Source organism: Saccostrea echinata, unplaced genomic scaffold, assembly GCF_033153115.1.
Source record: "Saccostrea echinata isolate AGI-Se365-2 ecotype Australia unplaced genomic scaffold, CSIRO_AGI_Sech_v1 ptg000029l, whole genome shotgun sequence".
Taxonomy (NCBI): domain Eukaryota; kingdom Metazoa; phylum Mollusca; class Bivalvia; order Ostreida; family Ostreidae; genus Saccostrea; species Saccostrea echinata.
The window spans coordinates 22,157,974-22,181,164 of NW_026889778.1; the positions used below are offsets into that span (position 1 = coordinate 22,157,974).

General features: G+C 33.4%; 2 protein-coding genes across 2 annotated transcripts in view; both read left to right on the plus strand.

Moving 5' to 3' along the window:
* The window catches only part of LOC133195106 (uncharacterized), a 121,707-nt gene that overhangs the window by 79,858 nt on the left and 18,658 nt on the right, over positions 1-23,191 (plus strand). The gene's annotated exons all lie outside the window — the stretch shown is intronic.
* On the plus strand, positions 10,814-11,646 carry LOC133195712 (complement C1q-like protein 3). Its single transcript, XM_061331640.1, has 2 exons — positions 10,814-10,965; positions 11,133-11,646. Exons 1-2 carry the CDS (start codon positions 10,821-10,823, stop codon positions 11,543-11,545), a joined length of 558 nt encoding a protein of 185 aa, XP_061187624.1. The 5' UTR covers positions 10,814-10,820; the 3' UTR covers positions 11,546-11,646.

Below are 23,191 nucleotides of genomic sequence, written 5' to 3' on the forward strand. Positions count from 1 at the left end.
CGCAGGTTAATATAAAGCACAAAGGACCCAGTGATACATGTGTATGCCTTGATTTCATTACTTTTGTTATGTGGTTAATAAGCTACCGGTACTTGGAAAAATAAGATGTTTTGATAATTAAATTAAAAAATAAAAAAAGGAAATAATTCAAGAAGGTTCTAAAAGCCAACTTAAGTGTTACTAAACAACTAAAAAAATCGTAGTATGATCATTAATATGAGAAATGTTTCACTTTTTAATCATATCAATTACAATGGGCAAAACAATTACAAATAAGGTTAATCGGACTATTGTTGAATGTATTCTTTAAGGTCTTAGCACACATCTGCCCCACGAAAGTGTTATCAAAAATACAAACTTCTTGCTGTTATTTTTAACTGAACCCTAAGAAAATTCGGGGCAGGCCTGTGTTCTTTCTAAAAAATTTGATCATGTGATAAACTTAAGCAAATTCCTGTATCTCATGTAGTTTGGGGCTGTAGATCTCAGGTATACAAGTACAGAAATCCCAAGATTTTTTCCACTTTGATAAAATACAATACTTAGACTATCTTTTAAGCTAAAAATATTTGGCCAAAACTTCAGTTTTATTTTGACCATTTTACAGGGCATATTTTGACCCTTCGTGGGCTTATCTCTTTATTTAAATCAAGACCCCCGAGGGTAGGATATGGTCATAAGGCGATCAAAATTATACACAGGTATATATATACGAGGGTTTATCAAAAAGTTCGTGGACTGTTGCGATAAAATTAATACTATGTAGTTTATGTTTACAAAATTTGTAAGGAACATTAAACAACAAAAATTTAAGAAGTGTTGAAAATTTTAGCTTGATACGTTGACAATTTGCCAAATTATTATAAAATAAAAAAGGCATTATATGATCACCCGGCGCTGTTGTCGTTTAGTTTCATGACGTGCGACAACGTCATTATTTCTCAATGCTCGCTCCTTCTGTCTCAATACACTTATCTTGATGAGATTCTCTGGAGTTAAGTAAAACCTAAAACCTGTCTTGTTCATATGACATAACAATGTCATGAACAGCTGATTTCAATGCATGTGAAATTGTAAATGAATCTTTATGTAGGGAAAGATCCTCGCTTGATTATGCCAGCATATTTTGCTAGTTGGAGTTCAATATAAAACACATATGATTCACGTCACTTTTTGACGAGATTGACTTTTCACACCTTGACTTCAAATCGACATTAACTGCTCTTCTCTCATCTCTTTGAATCTCTTTTGGCATTTAATAACAAGTACTCTCGATGCATTTTATTTCTCTGTAGCCAGTTTAAACTTTCCCTAAGTCTATACCAGTTTTTTCAGGGGCAAAACTTTATAGAATGATGGAAAAAGAAACCCCTCCCCCTTTTTGACGTCATTTTCAAGCTCTTAATTGTATAGACAGTCCTTATAAAATATACGATAAGATTTCATAGAACGTACAGAATGTGGTAAAAATTGCACATTTTGCGGAACAATTGTGTCCCATTAAATGCCTGAATTAACGGAACTTTTAATTTGGATGTCAAATGCTCATATCAGAAGAGATTTTCTTAGTTATACTCAGGTTGAAAAAAAACGTCATGTTCGCGGTTGCGCCGCCTGGACGTGTCATTGCTTATAAAAAACATCACTAATTTATTAAAAAATAAAACTTATGAATTGTGGTTTATTCTATAGATAGAAAAGATGATGCTTACTAAATATTTTAAAATTCATTGATGTACCTAAAGTGGTTTTAATTTTATGGCGCTAGTCTACGAACTTTTTGATAACCCCTCGTATAAGGAAAAACAAAAGCTTTAAAAATCATTTCAGAAACAGCAAAGTCATGATTAGTCATTCTGATATAAAATCATCCTCAAGTTGTGCAGATTCATGTTTGTTCTAATCATGACCATGGAGTTTTACATGGGAATATATTAAATATAGGAATAAAAATGAGGTGAAGAACAGTAATCAATCTCGAAAGTCCACTGAAACAATACAAAATATGGAGCAGAACAAAATTGAACATCTTTAAACTTCAGATGTAGGATCAGGTGACATGGAGAAGTAAACATCCTCTGTTGAACCGATCACACCCGCCGTGTGCTCCTTGTGGACAATTCAGTGTGAAAATAAGGGCCTAACAAATTGTATAATAACAGGTTTAAAAGTCTTCTGAATAACAGCAGTAGTATAGGTGGCCGTTAACCCCCCCCCCCCCCCAACAATGGAAGTCTATTGTCTTGGAGAACAATGGAGAGAACAATAGGAAAGACGATATGCAGTGATCCTGACTGGTTACAGTGTATGCTTATGATTACTGTGAATGAGCACGGGTATTGATTGATTGATTGATTGATTGTATATTGTTTTACGTCCCATTCGAGAATTTTTCACTCATATAGAGACGTCACCATATACCGGTGAAGGGCTTCAAATTTTGACCTTTACTCGGCACTCAGGGCCATTGAGCAGTGAGGGATCTTTATCGTGCCAACGCCTGCCGTGACACGGGGCCTCGGTTTTTAAGGTCTCATCCGAAGGACCCGCAACTTTCACTTCAAAGTGCCGAGCGCATGGCGAAGGAACAGTTGCTACCTATTTTTTATCGACTTAGGTCTGTCGCGGCCAGGATTCGAACTCACGACCTCCCGATCACGGAGCGAGCGCTCTACCGACTGAGCTACCGTGAACGGTCAAGGGTATTTAAGTGATGATTAGATGGATAACAGGAGCAATTACACAAATGAATGAACATAAATATTTAAACGTCAAAGTGAGGGAACAAGACAAGGGCAAGAAGGACTCTGGACTAATAAGATGAAAAGTTGGGATTGCTCGACGGTAGGAGCACGTGGACTCTGGAGACCGAAGGTACCGGAAACCGTGGAGTCCAAAACCCGCGGCCTCGGGAACTCTTTTATCTGATAAGTAACATTCTTGTGGGAGAAATTATAGAGATCAAAAGTATTTCTGAGGGAAAATAAATCTATGTGTGCATTTTACAAATGCATACTGTGCTAGTTTACAAAGCGCAGATAGAACTTATATTTTCTAAAACTATCACCACTAAAACTGATGGTGGTGGTGTGTATGTGTGTGTGTGTGTGTGGGGGGGGGGGTTAATCACAAAAACAACACAATATGATTTTTTGTGATTTTATTCTTACTTAATTTCCATGTTAAACAATACAAAAATTCTGAAGATGTTTCCGATTGACAATTTCTATATATCTATGTGGTTTTTGGAGACCAGGTTTTCCAACAATCTGTTGGAATTCCCATGGGTACCAATTGCACCCCGTTGTTAGCAGACCTACTTTTGTATTCATATGAAGCAGAATTTATTCAAAAAGAAAACTCTTGCTGTGGCCTTCAACTCGACAACTCGACAAGTATTAAAAAAAAGATAATCAACCAACAGAATCAATAGAAGGTCTTCCGTTAGAGGCGAAAGACCTTAATAATAGTGGAAAAGAAACGGAGGACCTTAATAAAATTTGGAGTAAGTATCACTGCATTACATTAATTCCAGTTCAGTTAAGAAACTTTGTAGTCCATGTTTAAATAATGATTTAAATTTGCTCTTTATGCTATGTCGTCCAGGTAATTTAAACACGCTACATCATCCGATGTTGGCCTGATTTTGCAAGTTACCTTATACTTAAGTACGTCTGGAACATTGCATTTACCCACAGTTTGAAAAAAAATTGTACTCTTTCATATGTCAAAGAACGTGTGGAGCACATCGTTGATCCAATGCTTGATTGATTGATTGTGTGTTGTTTTACGCCCCGTTCGAGAATTTTGCACTCATATAGGTACGTCACCATATACGGGTGAAAGGCGTCAAAGACCTTTACTAGGCACTCAAGGCCATTGAGCAGTGAGGATTCTTTATCTTGCCAAAGCCTACCATGACAGCCTCGGTTTTTAAGGTCTAATCCGAAAGACCCGCAACTTTCATTCCGAAATGCCGAGCGCTTGGCGAAGGAACAATTGATACTTATTTTTTATCGAGTTAGGTCAGTCGCGGTCTTGATTCGAACACACGATCTTCCGATCACGGTGCGAGCGCTCTATCTATTGATCCATGAGCTACCGTGAAGGTTAAAAAAGTTTTTTTTTTCATTTATCCACGCACTTTTGGTATATATGTATTAAATTTTCCCATAGTTTGTAGTAAGTTCTTCATTTTAATTATGCATACATGTACAAGAAATGAACTTTTGTCTTTATTGAAAAGATCTTACAAACATGCACTCATAGTTAAATTACATAGTTGTTCTATGCGTAAACTTACTTGAATTCGTTGATCATGTTGATCTGTGATAACTATGCAGTGGATAAATTCAGCAAACAAACAAATGAATGGTAATGTAATTTGAGACATAGTATGAACAGTCTGTACAACATAATAAACTTTCTGCGTGTTTGTATGTAAGCATACAAATGATCAGTTTTCTATATATTTTGCATGTACAGTGCTCATGCAACTGAATTAATTTTACTCATTGTTTACATTTTACCTTTTTTCGTCACGCTGTGTTAAATTGCTTCGTACAGTAAAGTACTAATTCATCTAGTGAAGAAAATATTTTAGAAATGTAAGTACTTCTCTATCTGATATACCTTTTACTCTTTATATTTTGTTTCAAGTCGTGTATTACTTTAATGAAATATGAAGATGACGAACAGTAATTATATAATCAAGCTTAAACAATACAAATTTGGAGCAGAGTGAATACGAACCTCTTAAAACATCAGAGGTGGGGTCATGTGTCATGGGGGAGTGGGTATCCCTTGTCGACCTGTCATACCTGCCGTGTGCACCTTGTCGTTATCGGGTAAACGAAAAAATCAGTAGACAATTCAGTGAGAAATAACGCTCTAACAATTTTTATGAAAATCGTGAGTCAACATTCGACTTAATGATAGATTGTATTTGTTGACAAGGTCATTGTATAGACCATAGAATTTGCGAAACGTTGACTTTAAACTAGATTTTTGATATCCTTGTTTGATCAACTTGTTTGTCAATAGCTTGCCTCATTTCAGAAATTGTTCGTACGTAGAACATACCGTTTAAGCTTTAATCATCTGCAGTACTTCTGCCTTTTTATCTTAATTTCAAAACAATGCATCTCAAATTGCAAAGTTTTATATACGTAAGCACAGAGAATTCTCTTTTGGACAAAAGATTCATATCGCTTTGATTTTTATAAAATTGATAAATAGAAATAAACTCTCTAATTCATTTCACAGACGAAGAGTCATAATGTGCATAACAATTTTTATGATGTTATTTGTGGTGCTTCAAACAACCTTTTTTAATTTGTTTCGGAAACATCATCGCCATCAGAATATATCAAAGATTGGAATGGGTATATGAGTGCTCGCGGACAGATTGGCTTGAAACCAAAGAAAGGTACCCTTACATACGTTGCTGTTCTCTGATTTTTTTTTACTGTAATCAAATACACTATTCTTGCAAACTATTGCTCCTTCTATAAAACATCGGAGAAAGTAACTTTTGGAAAATACATCTAGAAAATAGATGTAAAACAAAATAAAACAAGAGTATCTGTGAGTAGAATTCTTACCTTTTTTTTCCAAATTTTGATTCCTTTGATAATGTCATTTCAAATATTTCGTGAATTTAGGATGTTCCTCGACGTCTCCTGCAATTGCCTTCCACGCCGCCATTAAATCTGACCTCAGAAACGTTCCCGTAAACACAATAATAAAAATTCGGGGATGCTTTGTTGAATAAAGGAAGCTGATATAATCCCAACACAGGTATTTTTTCTGCACAGAGGACGGTGTCTACTTCTTTAAATGGAAGTTATTTCAGCCAGGAAATCAACAGTTTACGTAGAGGCAGTGGTAGATGGCGCAAGGAAGGCATCAACTAGTGTGAATGATGAACAAAGTTACCATGTCAGTACCTCAGGTCATTTACTTTATGAACTGAAGAGAGGAAACAAAGTCTGGTTCAGAACATTCCATGTGACGGCTGGATACATGCATGCTAACAAGTACACTTACTTCTCGGGATATAGGATAAACTATATCTAGAAAGCAAGGAAGAACATCTATAAAAAATGTGAATTAAATGTTTCAGAATAAACTGTTTGAATTTTGAACTGGTTCTAAAATTAAGTATAAAACTAAATTACATAATCGTGGAATCAATTTTAGCTTACCTTAATGAATACATGTATATGTACCTGTATAAACATTGAATTTGCACCAATAACTTGAAAAACTCAACCATGTTTGGATTTGAGAACAGAAAGTAATATGGTAACCTCCTTTGAATCAGAAAAGAAAACAAAGTTTCAGTGAAGAAAGCCACTGAGAACACATTTCTTTGAAGGTCCTCTCATGGTTTTCATATAGCATGATGAAATGCCATGAAGAACTCAAACAAATACACACAAAAATAAACATTTTATATTTGTTACAGTACTAGTGTTCATATAAATGACTTAAAATGTATTGCCTTTAACCTGATGGCATGAAAAATGAAAAGGATCAGCACCATACCATATCATTCGAACCGTTATTAAGTCAAATCAAATTGTGATGTAAAACAACAGAGTTATATTCTGTAATGTAAAAATTAATACTACACAGACAGACAGATACAAAAAGACCCTAGAGTTGATACCCTTATAAAACTAATTTATTTACTAATCATGTAAATGCATTATTTGTCCTCAGTGTGAAGGTGACTATTTACGATCGAATATGCATATGGCAAACAAATAGACAATTATAGACAATAGACAATACGCTTGTTTAATTATGAGTTCACAACGGAAAATAAATATAACTAGATACAGTTAAATTTTTGCCCCCCTTGCATTTTCGCCCCTTTCATCTTCGCTGCAAATGGGCGAATTTAAAACGGGATGATCCAAAGAAGACAGCATAATCTCTTTAACATTACTGTACCTAAGCTAATAATTCAAAGCAGGACAAAATTGGCTGGAAGTGTTAAAGTGCAAAAATAACATGTGCGAAAATATCCCTTAATATATGTATTACTCCCAAAGCGTGGACAGTAAAATGTGGTGTATGGATGTCAAATTTGGGATCAATACACACAACTCATAGAACAAACGCTTTGAAGCACATTTTTCATATAGGCCATCAAGACATGAACCTGGTCTTGAGATATAATCTTGTGTCAAACCAAGAATTCGCATTTCAGTAATACGCAATAATGTACCAAAGTTTGAATTCATTCCGAAAAAAGTTTTGAAGGTTAAAGATCAGAAATAATTCAAACGTTTCATTTCCCAGTGACCTTGTCCTACAAGTCATGACCTTATGACCTTGACTACTCTAAGGTCATGGGTGTCGAAACAGATTGTACATGTACCTATCTGTGTATAAATGTTGTTCTGAACTGGAGCTTGCGTCTCCCTTCTCAATTTATAATACATGCTGGCTGTTGACAAATAAATTGATGATATAAGGATATAACTAATCTCGTTTAAAGTTAACATTTCACAGATTCTATGGTCGATACAATGACTTTGTTTGCAAATACAATCTTTCGATAAATCAAATGTCGACTGACGTCTTTCGAACAAATTGTTAGGTCATTATTTTCACACTAAATTCTCTACGGATATTTCCGTACACACGCAGATGATAAAGGGCACTCAGCAATGCGATTCATGCGCCAAGACTGCATTTGTAATCAACAGAGTAGTTATATCAACACGCATGTCTTCCTTACTCCTCGAACTTAAGAAAGGAAACAATGTGTGGATTAGAGTTTTTCATACACCAGCAACATTATACACAGCGGCTTCTATAGCTACTTCTCGGTAGGTAGAATAAATTTCTGCTATAAACATAGAAAATAAACTTTATTTTGATTTAGTAAAGCTACATGACAATTCATTAACGCCTTTACATAATTACAGAGCAGGGAGAGGGAAACCGACATAGGTATTAAATACAGCACACGTGAATTGGAAATTACTGGTGAAATATAATACAAAGGATTAAATTGACGGTATTTACTTTACAAGCAACACAAACACCGACTACTGAATAATTTAATCACTTGTTTATGTTACTTAACTGAAAACAATAAATATAATACAAAAAAGGAAACCATATGCTATTATAGATTATGCACTTTTTACTCTCAAATTGAAATAATGCTGGCCGTTATCAATATTTCCTCAATACATTTCCTGTTACTGATTCCAATTTTAGTATCAGAATAGAAAAAAAATGCAATACTTTTAACGATATTTATTTCATTTTCTGATAGAGTGTTAAAGGAAACATTTTTAATAAAATTGGATCTAAAAAAAAAAAAAACTTGAATAAAGATATTGTATCGAAATAATGAAAATAGGAACGATAAATACACCATCTGCATTTTCTGAAGAAATACAGAACAGTTATATTAGTTAAAGAGTTATTGAAAATTAAAAGTGCTTTAGAATTATGTTATTTTTATTGCAATTTGTATCGGTAACGATCCTTTAATAAAAATTATGTCCAGATAGCTGTATCTCAATTCCGTTCCCAATGACCTTGAAGTGTAGGGCAGCGCTGTGATAATTCCATCGGCATCAAAAACAAGATTTCTGACTGCCCGAGATAACCGCTGTACCTGCACTTCTAGGAGGCATTCATCAGGTCGAGAGTTCAGCTCCGGACTTGGGCGGGAGTTTACATGAAGTAATTGCTAATAATGCAATGTCGTGTCCCGAGGTTAACGGCTTTAATATCCATTATCATATAATAAAAATACCAGAGCCCACATATATAATGACAGCAGCAGGTGCACGGATAAACTATGCAATTAATCCATGAGACATTGAAGCATGATTTGTAAGAGAGACTCGAAAAAAATGAAAAAAAGATAAATGAACAAATAAAATTTTAAGTCACAATGAATTAATATTAAGCAAATTTAAACAAAGTGATATAAACATTTACCTAAATTCTTCAACATTTCAATGATGAAAGAAACAAAGAGACATAAGAAAACCATGATGACTAATCTTTACGACAGCGCTAGCATAGGTGTACATTTGGATTTAAGATCAATTTAGTGCATATTTTGTCGTAGAAATTTCTTTATCGTATTTTAACATCTGTTTTAATTGTGCATGTCAATTTAAATCGTATTCTACAAATTAAATTGGTTAGAATATAAGTGGAATATAATATACATAAAAACATGTTTTTAACGAAGTGTTAGGGACGGACGATATTGCTTCGTAATAATTATAAGCGAAAATCCTTATATCAATTAAGTTTACAATGTGTAACGAAAGAATCATTTCGCTGTAAACGAAAATTCATTATTAGCATGTTCGCTATTGGTGTGTTTTAATGGAAACACCACAATTGCAAAAAATCTGAACACCAAAGTTATTTCAAGGAGAATTTCGGTTGAAATGTTTAATCAAAGTATAAATGAATTACTCCTTTTGACATAAATATGCTTAATCCCTATTTCAAGTAAGTCGGTAAAAAATAGGTAGCAAAGATTTCTTCACCAAAACCTCGCGATCGGTACTTTGAAATGAAAGTTTAGGATCTTCCAAGTGAGTCCTTTAAAACTGATGCCCCGTGTCACGGTAGGCATTGAGTCGAGAAAGATACCCCAATATTCATTGGCCCTGTGTCCCGAGTATAGGACTAAATTTGAAGCCGTTCATCTGTATATGGTGACGTCTCTATATGAGTGAACATTTCTTAAATGGGACGTACATGTAAAACAACAAACAAACAAACAAACAATCACCTAATATATGCGTAATTTAATGGGTGTATTAACACCTTAGATTATTCGCTAGCATTATTCTGATTGACAATTTTGAGTTTTTTCCCGAAATTATTTAGCCTAAAAAATTATGCAATCAAATCTCGATGTAGAACACATAACATATTTTCATTTTTGTTGTATTTTTAAGATCTTTCCTGGAAGTCATTTACATATTGCATTGTGAATTGAAGTAAGGTTAATATTTTGGAATTGCTACCCTACTTTTTGAAAAAAGCATGAGAAATCGAGGACATTTTAGAACAGATACACACTAGTTCAAATATTAATGTACCATATATATTGATGCAGCTGTCGGAAGATGTAATGCCGATTCGTATGAAAAATATATCCTATTTATCATTAAGTGCAGTAACATTTTATATGATGATCAATTATCATCCAATATTTAAATGCTTTATCAGCCACTCACCAGGAGCACTGTCAAGATACATGTATATATGCGCGGATTGGGTGAGTTTTTAATAATTTTTTGATCCAATTTTAAAATTTAGGTAATGTTACTGATTGTGAGAATGAGTAGATTGTAAAAAGGAATAGCGACTCATCAATCACATTTTTCAATGTCTTTTATATTCCAAGAATAACATATTTGTTGATGATTTAAAATTGTTTTCAAATTACATTAAAACATTCATATCACAATATAATTATCGTGTTAAAGGACACACACTTTAAATAGAGAATTAATGTATTCATGTATGAATGATTAAATCGCTGATGACAACTATAGCAATGTTTGAAATCCATAAAGCTAAAATATTATTTGCAAACACGGTTCAACTTACACATCTGCTGAATTTAGATCTTTTAAAAGCACTTTTTCGGTGTTCTGATCTTGTTTCGAGGAATATGATTTGATATTATTTATGCATGAATGCACAAAAAATAATAAAACACAATAAACAGTATGATGGTAAAGTCTTATATGTTATGATCCACTGCATTATTCTTTCATTAGAAGAATTCTTACAGTATTTTTATTAGAATTATGTGGCCCTCTTTTGTTCCTGCTCTGCTGATTGTCTACGCTGTCACAATGTCCACTGTAAGAGCAGCATCTCCAGCTGAATTCATGGGAGACATGAATGGTTACAGAAGTGCTTGTAAGAAACTTGGCTGGGAGCCAAAGCAAGGTTTGTTTCAAAGCCTAACTCTTTATCTGAATTAGATACATGTGGCATTATTCGGATAATTTCATCATTTTAATAAATGTCAAATCGTAAGAAAAACTGTTTTTCTTTTACTTTTTATTTGCCTTTTAAAATGATATTCAGTGATTGTTTATTTCTGCTTAATGTAGATTGCACCGCTAACCATGTCATTGCGTTTCATGCTAATATAAAGTCTCACCTGACTGATGTCCCTGTGAACACTACTATTAAATTCAACAATGTCCAGTTAAGCAAAGGTGGAGGTTACGATCCTGAAACGGGTATCTTTACAGCACCGGAAGATGGTGTCTACTCTTTTGCGTGGTCATATCTGTCCCGACAGGGAGGGACCGTGTACACAGCCCTATCTGTAGATAATGAGGATCATGCCCTATCGTGCATAGAAAACCAGCAAACCAGATTTATCAACTCTGCGGGCCACTTGGTTTATGAACTCGTTAAGGGAAATAAAGTATGGATCAGAGTTTGGCACCTTCCTGCCACATTCATACATGGTGGATACTATACTTACTTTTCCGGAAGTAAAATAAATTCTTTTTAAAAAGAAAAAAAAAAAAACATGTAGTAATCTTTTGCATGTTTAGCAATGTACGTGTAAATAACGTATTCTCACTTTGTAAATTATTAAAGAGATTGCAAATGGTTCTGAATATAACAATTTTAAATTTGAACACTTTCACATATATATTTAACACAAATTACAAGCTTCAATTTAAAGTCAAGGCAAATGATTAGAGCAAGATCTATTTTCAAAACATTCCTTTTCCGCTGGAAATTTCGGAACTTGAAAAATGTATATATGATTCATACTTCATCCTTTGGTGTGTTTTTGATGTAATGGCAGAATTAAGAAATCGTATTTGTGTGTTTTAGCCCTAGTAAATATTCCAGCAATTCCAAAAATGGTGCTTTAAAGTATGTTAGATATCTGAATCTAAGAAATAATATTATCTTCTTAAATGTTAAGATATTGAGATATTTAACTGACATCTCGGGAAAAAAAGTATTATAATGGTACATGAATCTATGTATGGTACAAGAGCATAATGATAAATAAAAAAAAAGGATTGTAATGTATTGCATTTAAATTGCCTTTTTTTGCAAGTAGAAAAGGAGCCATCCACAATGAATGACTGTTGTAACTGTGTTGAGAGTATCGAAATCATGTTCTCAAGTACAGATCTTACATTGTTGATAAAGATCTTTAAACATGTTGTCTCTTATAGAGCCGATAAATGAAATAGCCACTTCTTTTAACCTGAGCCCTCGGTCAAGGGGTTATTAATTGAGTATCTTTAATTTGATTTATAGCAGCATAATTAATGTTATATGAATATACTTAGAAAAATGAATGGAAAAATTGATACATTCTTAAAGGCATGAAATATATGGAGATAACGAACAGTATTCAAGCTCCAAAGTCCATTAAACAATACACATTTTGGAGCAGAGCAAACACGGACTTCTAAAACATCAGAGGCGGGATCAGTTGCAATGGAGGGTGAGCATATAAGTAATTGAGTGTACATGTATATTCTGATTTACCCTCACATTTAAATTAGAAAAAAAATACCGCGTAATTAAGCTGAATTCAATCACATTTTTGTAAAGTTGACTGTATGCGTAACACCAGAAGTATATGAAAAAAAATTTAACAATGATGTTTTAACTTCTTGCGTTTTTGTAAGTTATAGGTAAAATTTTAAAGTGTTTTGTAACTGCATTTTGGTCCCCATACACTAATTCTAGATTTAAGCGCCACATAAATACCGTTATAATATTGCTGCTGTAGACAAAAGAGGTTTTTGCTTTATATATTACATATGGGCACAAAATTGAAAGTATCTACATATATTTTGTTGTCTAATTGGATGAAAACCATTTGAGTCTTTAATTAAGCACTTCTTTTCTTCAGTAGGTATTAATTTATGAGATTCTGAGCTATATCACTTAACATTTCATATTTTGACACTACATCTGATAAAGTGGATCTGGTGAAAGATTTTTTTTTAATCTCAACTCATCTGAAAGTGAAAAAATCGACAATTCATATTCTATAGAAGATATTATCCATTTGTTATTGTCAAGGATAATATATTGTGCAATTGCAATTAACGTACTAGAGGACATAGAAATAATTAATCAGGACCATGACGGGTTAAATGCGAGCTCAGTGCTTTTTTCTCCAATACTCACTACAATGTAAACGAAAGAATGTGAACTGCATATCAATTATTGTTTATTTAAAGCTTTAATTCATTAATGCATATTGTTGTTATCTTTTATTACTATAGTATGCAAAGAATAAAAATTGATTAAATGAATTCAAGATATTGCATGTAAAATCTGTTTATTTAAACGAGACTTTTGCGTGTTCGTATACATAATTATAAGTAAACGAAAAATGATATCATTGTCTGTATATTTATATGTACATTGTCCACAAACTTGAATTAACCTACTGTTCGTTTTTTCCGATTTGTAACGTTAAGTGATATTATTATTAACTTTGTGCAGTATATTTGCGAAGTGAAAAATTATTTAACAATGCATATGTAAGTACTTTTAGAAGTACTTTATATTTAATATTTTTTTTCAAGTTTTGCATTATTTTAAGCCTTTTCTGCAACACGTCTCCGATATTTCGGATTATTCCTTATATAGAAGTCATTCAAATTCTAAATGTCTAGCGAATAATTTTCATTCTTGCTTAAAAATTTCACTAAGTTTGAAAATTATGAAAATTAATTTAAGGAAAACAACTGTATATATACTCTCACAGGTTTACAAGCACACTGCGGATAACAGCTTTTACGATTATCATAATCCTTTTGGTTATTCATACGACCTTTATTGTCTCAGAGACATCAACGCCGACAAAGTTCATCAAAGAATTCGATGGTTATATGAGCGTTTGCCAGCGGGTTGGTTGGGGACCAAAGAAAGGTAATCATTTGTTGCAGCAACGCAGAACACTGACTTTTTATTTTGTACTCTAATTCTAATGCATTATTCTTTGTAGCTATTACTACGCTAAGTAAATGTAGGGTTTTATATTTTCTAATGTAAAAATAGAAGAATCTATGTCTCCAAGTTGATTCGAAACGCAAAAATGCTTTACGTAGAACAATTTCTAAAACAAGGCAAGATACTAACAGAGAAGAAGAGTAAAGAAAAACATCAACAGCCTCCTTTAAAGTCAACATTTCACAATTTCTAGATAGATATAATGACATTTTCAGCAAATACCGTTTTTCATTAAGTCAAATGCTGAATGAGGTTTTTCATACTAATTGTTAGGTGACTATTTACACACCGAATTTTTCTACGGATTTTCCGTTTTCCCGATCAACTCAAAGAGAACACGGCGGTTGTGACCTGTTGACTGGGGATACGTACTCCTCAATTGCATTTGATACCACCTCTGATGTTTTCAGAGACCTGTTTTTGCTGTGTTCCCGATTATTATTGCTTCAATAAACTTTTGAGCTTCATTACTGTTCGTTATCTCCATATATCAAGAAAAGAGCATGAACGCAGGATTTTCAGAAAGGAATTTTTAAAACGAGCATTTCAATCAAATATATTTTTGTTCACATTGTGACTAATGTCATTTGATATATTTGATAATGTAGGTTGTCCTTCAGCCAGCCATGTGATTGCTTTCCACGCCGCCATTAAATCTCATCTCAGTAACGTTCCCGTAAACACAATTATAAAGTTTGGGGATGTTTTACTGAATAAAGGAAACGGATATGATCCTAAAACAGGTGTTTTTACAGAACCAGAGGACGGTGTTTACTTCTTCGAGTGGACATTCATTTCAACCAGGAAATCAACAGTTTACGTAGAGGCAGTGGTAGACGGTGCACGGAAAGCATCGACCTGTGTGAATGATCAACAAAGTTATCATGTTAGTACCTCAGGTCACTTGCTTTATGAACTGAAGAAAGGAAACAAAGTCTGGATCAGAACATTTTATGTAAAGGCTGGATACATGCACGCTGACAAGTACACATATTTCTCGGGATACAAAATAAGCTACTTCTAGATTGCACGGAAGAACATCTACATATATATTTATAACAAAAGAGCATTTGTGAAGTCAAAGTCTATTTTTAAAATGCATGTTAAATGTTTGACTGTTTAAATATAATTGCAAATTAAATTTTGAAATAATTTCCGTTACTCGTTTTTATGAATACTTGGACATACACAAGCTATATATCAAAGTCAAAATAGTTTGCACTAAGTCTTATAACTTGTTGACGAACGCTTGCGGATATGGGTACCGATAAAAAATTTAGTATACCCTGATTCTGGAATGAAAATGCCTCAGTGAGAGTCAGCTACTAAAACATTTTCACAAAACTAAAAAAATATATATCTCTTAAACTCTCCCCGGTTTAACTCCTAAAATACCGTAAATGCTGAATCAAACCTTTAATCTCTCTAAAAGGAACACAATGTGCATTTAAATTGTGCTCAGCAGATCCGTAATACGAATGGTGGACAAGCATAACAACCTATTTATTTTGTTTTCTAGACATAAAGTAGGCATTTCAACTAATTTTTCAAGTTGCACATATGGTAAAAATCACTTTATAGATAGATCTGTAGGCACGTGAAATTCAAAAAAAAAAAAAAAAAAAAAAAAAAAAAAAAAAAAAAAAAAAAAAAAAAAGATAGTAAACTATACATACATTTAATTAAATCCCTACAAATTAATTATTAATATTTCATTTGCACGATGTTGTGTTTTAAGAACAGGTAACTGAAGTGTAAAAAACGACCAACAAAGTGCCGGTTAATGAGTTATTGTTTATAGGAATGACATATAGGCTGCTTCAGTTGGTATTGTTATGTACACAATAGGTTTCTTTATATTCTTCGGTACACAAAAGGGTTGACTAAAACAAGAGGAATGTCTTCACTCTCCATGAAATAACGGGATCAAATGAATGGGGAACGGACTATATTCAAGATTCTTAACTCTCTCTGACAGTTGGTATGTAGAAGAAAAATTAATACCAAGTATTTTACGTGTGCATTGTTGTGCTTCATCTATAAAAATTTATATTTCTACAGTTAAATACATCAATAATTTATCTTGTTCATTTTACAAAGCACGAAGAAGAAAGATCAAATATAATAATTTAATCACGTGAAAAGAAGGGGGTTGATTTCACTTTATATTTTTATTGAAAAATTCACTTATATATTATTGTGCAGTGTCGGTAACTACATGATAAATAAGTTAAACATTTGTGCTAAATTTTCAAACCACTGGATTCTGCTGATAGTGAAGAAACAATTGGAAAATGCTAAAACTTGGACATGCTTAGAAACAGTTAGCTTCCTCGGACCCACTGTAAACAAGATCCAGTAATGGGTTATCGTTCTTTTTATCGAACCCTAGCGGCAGTTGAAAGGCCTACATAATGCACAAAAATTGTCCGAAAAGAGAGATTAAACGTTTATGATACGAGGGGTGATCAAAAAGTTCGCGAACTATCTTTATATTTACAAAACCACAAATCCGATCGGAATGAAATTTGGCACACAAATATATAGTCGTACAAATGTTCTATAAAAAGCATATGATATGTGATTTTTTCCATGTTTGTGACGTCACAATGTGACAATAACGTCTATATATAGATGACTTGTGACAAAAATGGTTGACTCAGTCGGTCTCGGGCAAGGAACAGCTGTAGAATTTTTCATATATCTTGGAAATTCCTTTGCAGTAACATATAATAATTTGTGCAAGATTTATCAAGATAAAAGACTTGCCAGAAGTTCAATCATTAATTGGATCGATTGTTTTAGTAAAGGAAGGGAGACGGTTCAAAATGATTTTTGTTTTGTTAAAACAAGCTGGAGAAGAGATGAGTCATTAATTGAGAAATTTGTTAAGAAAGATCGCCAAGTTACAGTAAGAAAAATAATTGAATATCTAAACAATAATATAATTATTAAATTCCTAAAATATCGTTTACTTTAGACTTTAAACATATCAGATATGATAAAAAGAAGGCTTTTTCCACATTAGACAAAAGATGCGCCCAGGACAGATGACTCGGGTTTTGATGGTTACCATGCTCATTCTGGGAAAGGATATCCTTATACACCCATCCTATTGCCGATATTTGGTCATTTCTGACAAATGGATTCTTCTTGTTATAAAAATAACTTTCATGGTAAAAAATATGACTCAGAAGAATCTTTAAGCTTCTGTGAACAGAACGCTACGGAGTATGTCACGTGACCGCCTGGATCACGTGATTCGCGCCTGGGCAGAACGGTGGCAGATGTGCATTAAAATCGGAGAGGACTACTTTAAAAAATAATGAACACTGAGACCTAATTTTATTTCGTTAATGGAAGTAATTCAATTAGTTCGCGAACTTTTTGATCACCACTCGCATACTATCAAAAACATAGGGAATAGGAGATTATTTAATTATTCTAATATACATGTATGGGAATAACTTAAAGTAAAACAAGTATTCCTCCTTAACGATGTGCAAAACAAATACAAAATAATGTGTTAGTCTCGAATGGGGGATTGGTACACGAACAAGATTTTCCACATCTTAAAATTTAATCATAGAAGAAGCTGGTTGAAAGCAAATTGCATGCAATATAATACATGTTGCAAGAATGTTTGTTAAATCTTTTAGGCTTAACTTAAACATTGGTTGATAACATTGATTATCAATTTAATTTCTTATATATGCTTTTAATTACAATAAGATGCATTTTGTAACCAATATAAGCATACATTATGTAATTAACAAGAACTTTTATTGTAATGTCTTTACCCCTGTTATGAATGCTTACCTATGATTAGGTCAGCACTCTAGATTTGGAGAAATCCGTTTTGTGGAGAGAGTCCCTACATGTAGTTGAAATTACCATCAGCTGGTTAAAAATAGCATGAAAAAACCTCTTCCTGCCTCTTGTCTTCACCGTGTTCGAAACACCAAAATCCATTCCTTTTTACACTCTGATATAAATTTTACTCAGCAATATAAACACACAACTGTACCAATGTATTCCGAACCTAAACCCTCTTTTTTGTTTTTGTAAACAAATAATTATACTTGCCGGGAGTGGAGACAGAAATCGACATGCTGATTTTTAGCCAATATTAATTGCAGGGTTGGGATACATAGACATATATTTTTACAAGAAAGTCGAAGATACGGAGACCTATATACTTGTAAAAGAAGTCATTTAATACGATTTTTGGTGTCCTTATTGAGATGTTATTTAAAGATATACACGCTATAACTTGCGTCAGTTTGTTTGTTTGTTTGTAAGTTGTTTAACGTCCCTCTCGAGAATTTTTCAATCATATGGAGACGTCACCACTTGCCAGTGGAGAGTTGCAAATTTTGTCCTATACTCGGCACTTACGGCCATTGAGCAGTGAGGGATCTCTTTCGTGCCAGCACCTACTGCGACACGGGACCTCGGTTTATACGGTCTCATCCGAAGGACCGGTCTCCACGTCCCACAGTGGGATACTTGCGTCAGTTAAAAATAAAGTTGGAAATTTATTTATTTTGTTTACCAAATAAAGTTACGAAAATAATGTAAATTACACAATTGGAAATGAACGCATTATAAAGATCTCAAATTATAATTATTTGTTATCCTACTAGGACAGTAATGCCTCTATTTAAATTCATGCATCATGTGACACCGTCGCTACTTTTAGATTGAAAAACAAAATTGGAGTCAGGAAAAGGAGGTAGGCCGTCTGGTATACAAAATAACTTTGACATGGATGGCATACGTTTTATGCTTAAGGCTATTTATCTTTGAAAACAACCAGTATATTAACCATCTACTCTGTAATGACAGATATTAACTTTTATTCAAAATCGTAGTCAAAATACAACGTACCTCGTTGTCTATGATTTCCCGCGGACATGCGTGTCTATATACTGTTTACGCACTTCCTTCATCAGTATTCATGAATAGGCTGAATTCTTAATTGCAGATCTTCCTTAATTGTTTTGTAATTACAACGACTTATTAAGTAAAACTTTGTGGAAAGTAATTATTTTTTATTATTATACCTTTATTAATAATACTCAAATTTGATTGGATTGTTAAAGGCTTTTAAACTCAATAATGAATCCAAAAAGTACTATTTACAGCAATAATGACCTAGGAATCATTGCATAATGACCCGGTCATTATAAATAATGACCGCTAAAAATGACCTGTTAATCTAAATTCCATTCAAAAATTAATGCATAAAGTAATGACTGTTCATTACAAAAATGCCGTTATAAAAAAAATGTATAGTCTTTTATGATATGGAATGCGATTGTCCTTTAGATGCGTCATAAAATTTATCGTTTTCATTGATACTTTCGTTACAATGAATGTCAAATTCAAAGATTGCAGACTTGGCTCTTTTGTACACTAAAAGTCTGCACCAGATTGTCATTGTACTCGGAAATGATATTTGTGAATTTATAAAAATGCATGTTACTGACAATCACAGAGTGTTTTAATAAATCGGCGGTGCAAAAACGAACAAGACTTGCAGGCGAAAAGTAAACAACTTCACTAGCGAATCCCGATCCCGATGAAACACTGATAATAACAGTTCGTAGACTAATACACAATTGATTATTTTAGTAATAAAGCCTACAAAAATTGTCGAAACTTATATCGGTATCATAAAACAATTGATTACCCTTATGAGTTCAACATGGTGAAATAAGGACCCCCGACCTGGCCCACTCGCTGACCTGACCTGACCTCGGCCGATACGATGCCTCGGTCAGGTCAGGTCACCTCGTGGGCCAGGTCTCGGGTCCTTATTTCACCATGTTGACCTCATAAGGGGTATTTAATTGTATATTACATATCATGTTTCTCCAAGCATTTAATCATTTTGTTTCACATAAAAATCGCGTTTATATTGCGTGTATATCTTTAGAGGAGTTGTGACACGATAGCGATGTTTTTCTTTAATGTTTGCTGTTCTTTATTAGCAATACAGAACGAGACTACAGTGAGCGGAGCGACTTTCCGTTCTGTATTAGCCCTATATACTGTCTTGTATCAGCCCACTGTTCTGTGTCTAAAATACAGCACAGTCTAAAAATAAATCCGATTCAATTTATTAAAAGTACGTACAAATAGTAAATGCTGATTTTTTTTCCTAATATAAAGTTTGGAGAAATATTTCCTTAGGAATGTAAAATATCAAAATTTCTCAATCACTTTTCAAATTTATTCCACACAGAATCTACCCGTTATTTCGATCCAAACGAAAAGGAAAATATGAAAAACATCCTATGTTTGATAAATTCCTGAAAACCTGTTTGCTTTCCCTGCTTTTTATGTCCCATTCAAAATAGTTAAGCCAATGGGTTCAAGGATGCAGCATACATTAGTTGAAATTCGCACTCCCCCTCCCCCCTTCACACAGTTTCCACTCTTCTCGTTCAAACTCAATCAAGTCCATTTTTCAGGGATTTGTTTTTTAAAATTTCATCTTAAATCCTTATCGCTGACGACTGCCGCAGACCTCTTTCAATTCGTTTTTAATGTCGCATTTCAATAAGAAAATAAATATCCGTAACATCAAAGTCCATCGAAAAACTGTCTGTATCGCCTGTATGTGTATCTAGTTAAATTGAGATTTTAAGACCCCTGTTGTCAAGACTAATCTGACCAAATCTTACTTGTCCGTGGAAATATATATACTGCGGATGTATACTCCCCGTCGAGGCCTCATCTACATCTACAAACGAACTCGGGTGCAAGTTTAGATACTTCACAGCTACAAAGTGGGTGTTGCTTTTTTTGATTGATCGTGTCACAAATCATTTAGAGAACTCGTCCACCCCCAAATTTGTATCTACGATGCAGAACCTGTTGAGTTCTCTAAATGAATTATAGATATAACTTAAAACTAAAATTAATTTTGCAGTTATATAACAATTCTTGTGTAATTCTGTTATTCTCGAAAAGAATTTCAATGAGAAGATATCTAAAATTTTGATATTTCATGTTCACGGAGTCCATTCTCGCTATTGATAAGGTTTTAACTTTGTTTTGTTGAAAAGAAAAGTGGAGGGCAGGTATTGAAACAGATGATGTATGTGCAGAAAAATATACAATCTATGCAAAAATTTATCAATACAGTATGGAAATTCAATGCGACAAACCTATTCTTTTGAAAAGTGACACATCTTTCTTTTTTACCTAAGCTCAACAGTTTTGTATGATGTAAGCCGTGAACCCCCCCCCCCCCCCCCCCGTTGCAGGTCTAATTTTCAGCATGTTTACCCCCGGCCCAAAGCAGCCAGAGATTGTCAAGACTTTCTGTCAAACATTAACGTTTACCAACTCGACTGGCCTTCGTTAAGTTCACCTTTTTCTCCAGTTGAACATCTGTTGGACGAAACCCAACAGCTAAGGGCAACATTGTAGGAATGATTGAATAATATTCGTATGAAAAAAATAAATAAATTCACTGGTGAACTCCATGCAGAGGAGAAACAAGGCTTTGAAAAATAAACGAAGGAGGCAGAGGTGATTTCGATTTTCACTTTTGGAGGGTACCGTCATATGATATTCAATAACTCATAAATTATTGGTTAAAATAAAATGAGATTTTGGTTACTTGTTGACTAAAGATGAGTTCAAACTTTGGATTACAATTCTGAAAAAATATGTTCGAAAAAAAAAAAAAAAAAAAGCATAAAACCACTTCAAAAGTTTACCCTGCGTTTCTTTTTCCTTTCATTATATATATATATATATATATATATATATATATATATATATATATATATATATATATATATATATATATATATATATATATATATATATATATATATATATTTATATTATCTTCCTTATGAAACATATTATGTTTTATGGGCAGTATGTTTAAAATCTTTAGCAGGTAACAGCTATGATGTGCATATTAATCCTGCAGGACTGAACACCTGCTGGTCCTTAAGTATAACAATACGACTTTCGTGGCGTATATTTATAGAGCTTAAAGGCATAGGTACAACTTTTAGTTTCGTCCCAAGGAATCAAATGGATACTTTGTTCTGTGTGTTTTTTTGTTTCACTAACCATGCGAACTTTTTGTGACCAGCCATTCCGGTTACAAAGTTACAAATTGTTTCTGAAAGCTGGTGTCTTGAGTACGTCGATTACACACAACAATTTTACATAAATACTTCTAGCACATGTTTAAATGTTTAGATTTGTTTTTTTTTAAATGTTTATCACGAGTTAAAAAAAAAACTTTGTTTTACACATCTCAGGAGATCGATCTAGTTGATTTTTTTAAGTCTAAATTACGAAAGTTAACTTGTCTAAAAAAATTCAACTTCTCCCAATTCTTTCGAAATATTGGAATTAAAACTAGTGTAAAATTTCTGATTAAAACCTGTTTCAGTAAAAGATGTAAGTGCTTTTTTGCTATATCCTTCACTGAAACGTCCAATGACAGTGAGGAAAATGGTAAAATCACTGCATGAAATAACGGTGAGTCAATTGTGCTATTTAGTACAATTGTTTTCAGTGAACACATTGTCAAAATTCTCATGACTTTCCTAGTCCTTCATTGGATTTAATTTTAACTTTGAAATGTGATACATGTACTACTACTATATGTTAACCAAATGTGTAATCATTATTCTGGACTGTGTTATATACATTGTAGAATTGTCATCCCAATTTGGCTCATCCCAAAACTCGCTATTGTCGGTTTAATAGTGCAAGAGGTGTCAATTCGGTGATACACAAGAAAAGACTCATACAAGCAAATACAAAAGACATTGTTATTGGGAAAACAAACAAGCAAATACAAAAGGCAATGTTATTGGGAAAGCAAAAAGTAAGTGCAATAAAATATTCTGCACGACAATTTATGAAGAAAGCATCATACAGAATCCTTCGACAATGTTCTCCTAATGGATCCTATGGATTAAGAAATGTTTTGTAGAAACTGCAGCATAGCATGTGTAAGCCATGCCCTTTGAAACGGCAAGCTGGTTCTTCTGGTACTAAGATAATTTTCACATAAGCAGATAATTTACCTCCAGATGGTTATAGAATTATTTATGTTGGTCATCTTTCTGATTCTATGACTGCTATCAATTTACACGAGGCAGTATATACGAAA

Bases quoted from the DNA above. Each gene is read 5' to 3' on its own strand.
- LOC133195712 (XM_061331640.1), top strand. From the start codon at position 10,821: ATGTGGCCCTCTTTTGTTCCTGCTCTGCTGATTGTCTACGCTGTCACA. The intron at 10,966-11,132 runs GTTTGTTTCAAA...TGCTTAATGTAG, and splicing joins TGGCTGGGAGCCAAAGCAAG to ATTGCACCGCTAACCATGTC.